The sequence below is a fragment of the Chelon labrosus genome (genome assembly GCF_963514085.1).
Source record: "Chelon labrosus genome assembly, chromosome: 11".
In the NCBI taxonomy this organism is placed as follows: Eukaryota; Metazoa; Chordata; class Actinopteri; order Mugiliformes; family Mugilidae; genus Chelon; species Chelon labrosus.
Genome location: NC_140344.1, coordinates 5,047,731 through 5,053,730, shown reverse-complemented (window position 1 = coordinate 5,053,730; position 6,000 = coordinate 5,047,731). Strand labels below are relative to the sequence as shown.

At 41.4% G+C, this 6,000-nt stretch overlaps 1 protein-coding gene across 1 annotated transcript in view; it reads right to left on the bottom strand.

Annotated features, from left to right (window-relative positions):
• Positions 1 to 478: 478 nt before the first annotated feature.
• The window catches only part of LOC311495067 (solute carrier family 23 member 2), a gene marked incomplete at its 5' end in the record, with an annotated part of 33,885 nt that continues 28,363 nt past the window's right edge, over positions 479 to 6,000 (bottom strand). Inside the window, 2 exons of the mRNA XM_084554380.1 lie at positions 479 to 1,149; positions 1,235 to 1,330. Coding sequence (XP_084410506.1) covers positions 965 to 1,149; positions 1,235 to 1,330 — 281 coding nt within the window. The 3' untranslated portion in view covers positions 479 to 964. The remainder of the gene's footprint in view (positions 1,150 to 1,234; positions 1,331 to 6,000) is intronic.

The following is a 6,000-nucleotide window of genomic DNA, read 5'->3' as shown; positions in this document are numbered from 1 at the left end:
TTTTTAAATGGAAAAAGAGTTCAGCAATTTATCTGTTTCTACATTTTAATGTTCATGATGAGGTAGTAATGATCCTACTGGAAAAATATGGGTTACAAGACATTCAAAACACCTGAACTGTGGCGACACAGCATGTTCATGAATATTGATTAATGCATTTTACTCCAGCTTTTCAGTCATTGCTGACTTTCTGATTGAAAAAGTGCAACAGATCATTGAAGATACATTGGTGTATTCCAGCGTGAAAGTTACTTCGCTGCAGTTGAAAAAGAAAAAAAGTTGAAACATGGGTAATACAGATACATTAAAAAATATATTTTGCATTAAAAAGGGCAAAAGAAAGCTCTTTCAGAAACCATTAACTTTGCTCTGGAGCTCTTAATGATGATTGATGATTCTGCATGAAGCTGCCCTTTGCTTGTTCAGCCACCACAAATATTTTAGTAAAGCAGTAGTGATGTGGAGGGAGTTTTTTTTGTATTGTATTAAAACTGTAAAGCGCAGCTCAACTTTTGTCAGTCAACAGCATAATAACTGTAACCATTTTAGAGTTTTAGACAACTTGTAGCTTTTATATTAAACTATTATCTTTCATACCATTATTACTAGAACATCATTCACTGTTTAGCTATTCCCTCAAATTTGTATGTTAGTAAAAGTAAGCAGAGCCTTATGTTTGCAGTGGCTGTTTAGTCAGAATTTTGGCTTCAGATACATACTGAAAGGCCACAGGTAGTTGACAGTCAAGCTATATAAAGATGCCACGTTAACAACCAAATAATCTGAAACAAAACCCACTCATATTCTGGCAACATTATGCCATGTCCAATTCAATGCCAACCGTGTTACAGGAGGGATTTCCTTGTTTTACTCTGACTTTTTTTATTCATGCTCAACAATTACGGTGTGGCTTTATGGGACTAAAAGACCAGCATCAACGTTGCGCAGTAAAGTTACCACTTCATTACTTTGGGGTCTGCTCCTGGGTGGTCTTGTATGATGGCAAGAAGGGCATGTACTGGAAACATCTAAATCGTTTCAGAACATTGCTGCAGAAGGGGATATCGTAGCATGACTGGTCACACGTGTTTTTGCTTTCCTTTGGGTCTGTGCTCTGCCAGTTCTTGAGGCCCCTCTCTTTGTCAGTGCCTTAAAAGAAAAGACAAGTTCATCTGACAGTGACAGTGGGGCTTGTTTTAAAAAGTATTGTTTAAATACAAATACGCTGTCATACCTGGGATGGTGTTATCCAGGATGAACCCAAAAAATCCACCAATGAACATATGTGTGGTGAAGAGCACTACGATCACTTGGTCCAGCTCTGTTATTCCTTCAGACAGGGGAGAGAAAAAACAAGTCATTTGTTACCCTTCAGTAACTTGTGAAATAATGTGACAACTATAAATCTCCTAGGGAGACTGTCTTAGCTCTTCCCTCCTCCACTTGAAGGTCACAGGTCAGGTAAGTTCACCCCACTAAAACTGAACCCTGAACTGTCCCTTATAAACCAAAACCAACAGCAACTGGTGCCGGACAATAAATCCTGTAGGACAGAATAACAGCCAATTCACACAAAGTCCATCTCCGATCCATCTGTTGGATGGATATCACACCTGCATCATCTTGGTTAAATGACCCATACATCTGCATGCTGAACCCTCTGAGCTATATGCTTCCCATTTTAACTCCCTCCATATGTCTAAAATTGACCTTGTCATACAGGCGCAAGACTAATCTAGAAAATAAAAGTTTTGATGGATTTAAAACGTAAAGACGACAACGTACAAATATGTAGCCTGATGAATGAAATCATTGCTGTTCACGAACACGTATTGTTCATTATTTGTCATGCATTGTGCAAATATGCACTGCCTACCCAGTAAACACACAATTTCATTCATGCATGAAAATTATTATACATGTCATTAGTATTACCACACAATACAATGTATTCTGAGCCTGAAATCTGTATGAATGAAAAAATAGATTTTGAAAATGTAATGCTATGACCTCATTCTTGGGGTTCAAGAATTCTCCTTCTATCTGTCAATGATACATCCCATGGAGGGTCTTGGCCTTCTCTTCTTCCTCACCACCCTTTCTCTTGTGCTGCCTGAGGCGCTCTGTTAACTGTTCCCCAAGTACTCATAGATGCTTCTCGTTTCATTCTGGATCGCAGTTCTGACACTCACTTTTCCTCATCCTCCTATTTTTCATTGCTCATCAGGGTGCTGGACTTTGGGTGGAACCCTCATTGCATTGTAAGGATTTTTTGTGGTCTTGACACCAGTGGTATCAATCTCTTCATGTGGCCAGCTTACTACTTCATTTGACTGGGCATACATGTTGATGGCTTAGATCTTATTCTTATCATTGAACTGGCTTCTCACCACCCAGCTTGCCCTCTTCAAGTATTTGATTTTGACTGACGATCTTTCATCTTCGTCATGATACCCATTGGCCTCAGAGGTTATCTAGGTACCAGTAGCTATCCTGTATGTCTGCTAGATAGCGTTATGGTAACTCAATTCCATCCATGCTAATTGCCCTATTTTTGCTACCATTTGGGCACACTTATTCAGTTTGAACGACATCCTGATGTTCTCACTGTAGATCCTAGTTAGGAGGATCAGTGATGTCAACGTCCCATTCACTCTTGGGACAGAGAAGTGGACTGGAGATTGGATGACATGAACAGGATTGCTATCATCCATGCACAGGAGTTGGCTGATTGTCACCCCACTTCAGAATAGGTTTCTAAACATCACTTTGGTAAATGACGCACTTGATAGTGACGTGTGTAACGGCATTGGAGTTGGCCTTTAAGTGGTGAAGGCTATCAGTGCACTGTTAATCTTGTACAGTGCCACACACTCCAGTATCCACTGTGAGGTATTATGTCATAGGCTTTCTTGTAGTCAATCCAGTCGGTGGTCAGACAGATTGGAGTGTATATGTTTAAACTGAAATGCTGGTTTAAAAACACACACACACACACACACACACACTCCAGTCTCCTGTATTCAAAGTCTCTGCTTGCCCACCTGTGCTGCTTCTTTCTGTCGCAACATTGTGTCTTTCCTGAAACTGTGCATTAGTTACTCAGGACAATCAGCAGACCTCACTGTCAAGAGATTTTAGTGGAACAAGAATTTTTGAATGTAATTTTTCAATTCTGTAGGCGGCACAAACCTAATTCAGTTAACCTCCATTGAATTGGTAGTCAGAAGTCTCAGATACAGATATCTCAGACCATGCCAAGTGAGCCTTGAACTGTCTCCCTGAATAAATACCACCAGTAAAAGGTGAGATAGAAATGATTGGTGTACCTTGGACAAACTGAACATATGACCTTAAAGCCTTATACTGTGTGCCGCTTGCTACGATGTATTTGTTCTCTTGGTGCAGTTACTAACAGGACTTTTGAGCCAAGTAGATTACGAGAAAGTAATATACAACAAGCAGATTTTACCAGTAGTTCTTGTTTTACTCCCTTAAGGACCTCATGGCAGAGTTAATAAATTGAGATAATGGAAAGTAATGTGCCAGTCAGACAACATGGGTGTGGCCTGTGAAGTCTGCAGGTTCACAAATGTCCAGATCTACAATATGTACTTACTGAGCTTGCTTGGTGGCAGAGGGGGCTCCCTTTGTAATCACTACCCCAGTGAGACAGTTTAATTCCCTGAGTTATAGTTGGCCTTTCGTGTGGCATGTGTGACCACCAGCACATGGGTGAAAATACAGAAGGCCATTGAATATGTGAATGCCTGCATGGCCGATGCCCTGCTTTCTTAATGCCCCTCAGGCAATAAACTGCTTAATGAAGTTGTATCGAATTGAATCAAGAACTGCAAACAGCGCTGACGTAGTTTGACTCGGAACACACGCTTGTTCAAATAACCCATGCTAACAAACGACCACTCTCATGCACAAGTGCGCCCCACACACACGCGCACACACACACATTTCCTGCCCAAAGCGAGAGCAGTCAAAAGTTCAAGGCACCCACTGAGTTCATTTTAAGTCCCACAGCCTGTACGTCTAAGGACGTCTGGATGAGCGGCAGTTTGTTTACAAAGAGTGTTGACAGGCTCCAGCTCTGGTGCTATCAGGTGAGTGTTGAGGCTGGGGAAAGATTTGGGGGACAGAGTGCTTTATCTGAGCTGGGCAGATTATAGCCAGTGACATGGGGGCTAGCCAAGAGGATTGGGAGGTAAGCAGCCTAGACCTGAGAAAACCAGACAAGCCCTCATGCCCAGTGTTGAACTCTGGATTAGCACTTTCCTGGGAGACACTAGCATCACATGACTCATGGGATCAAGGTCTTATGTCTGCAGAGAGGAGCTGTTTAATCTTGAGGATTGCTCTTTTGATGGTGCTTCATAGGTGGCCACAAAGACTCCAACACAGCCGATCAATGTGTCATCCAAGAGTGGAATCATCGGCTTGATAGCCTGTGATTGATCTGATTGATTATATATACTCCCCCTTCATTTGTTTGATGCATTAATTAATTAGGGTACCTGTTGTGCGACTGTATGTGTGTTTTAAATCCTTTCTCTCCAGAATTGATTATTGCACCTTCCCTCTCTCCCTACACAACCAAGCAGTAGTAACGATAATGAAGTGACAAATACAGAATGCACTGCTGCCAATTGTTCCCAGTGGTACACACAAACAACTTAGAGGTACCATTCAACTCAAATTTAAAGGAGAATTATAGTTTATTTCAACCTGACGTATATCCCATTAACTTCTCTTTCTTCACCTCTGTAACAGAGATTTGTTCCCATGAGAAGTTGTTATGGGGGCCACTACACTAGACAGTTATCAGTAAACCCTGCAGCTTTCCAAAATTATGTATTTTTACTCGAAATCTTCTTTTAACATTTATTGTCAGCCTGACAACAATTTAGCAAACTGAAATAAGTAACTATAAATGCTGGTTGAACTTGCCAAGACCGAATTAATTGTCACATTCATCCGTGTACTCACCTTGGTCAAACAGTCCTCTGAGGACAATCAGGACCTAAATACAATCACGGATTGCCCTATGCTTTCAGAAGAGGAGCTACATCAAATGGAAGATGAGACACCGAGGACGGAGACAGAGGTTGACAGACAACAAGACGTCCTAAAAGACAATATACCTTGGGCTCTGTTCACTGTTATGCAACAGAAGAAGGAAAACATTGGCTGTGGAAAGAGCTAGAACTCCCACCGGTGGTACAACTAGCTAATGAATCGGCCACTGTACTATCTACTTTGTGAGTAAATATCACTGAATGGAGCCAGTTGGCAAAACTGGTATTCCAACTGACTACTTCATACGGTGTGCTTTAGGATAGACTTGAAAACAAATTTAACAAATATTAATCTAGAAATCAACCTAATTTCCCTAAATCTCTGAGGTGGAGGGCCTGACACACAGACCTACAATAGAGGGAAAAATTCCAGCCTGAAACAACCAGTCATATTCGAGTTAAAGGCCCACCAGTGCCCCAACAGACTGAACTGCTCCTTACACCCAACTGAACGCCTGTCATGACCAGATCAACGGAACAACGCTGATATTTGCAACAGAGTCACAAAAAACATATTTAGAGTTCAGTATCAGGTAAGACTATTAAAACTCTTATAAACCCGGGTTAAAGACTAAAGGTAAAGTGTTTGCCATCTGGCCTTGTGGGATTTGGGAACACCTTGCCCATAGGAGCTTAGGCTGACAAAACCGTTGCCATCTTTTCAAGGGCAATCTGTATGTGGAGCAGTGGGTGCACAAAGCCTCACACTCATTGTCAGAGGACCATGTCACTCCTCCGATGAATGTGTGCTTAATGTGGATCAGTTTACTGATCCTCTCTAATTTTATCAAATAAGACAGTCAAACCCAAGACGTACTGCAGTGTTTTGCACAAAGTGAACACACACCACAGTCTCTTGGTTTTGACTACTACCGCTAGATAAAATCAGGCAGCATGTAGTAAAAGGTATTCA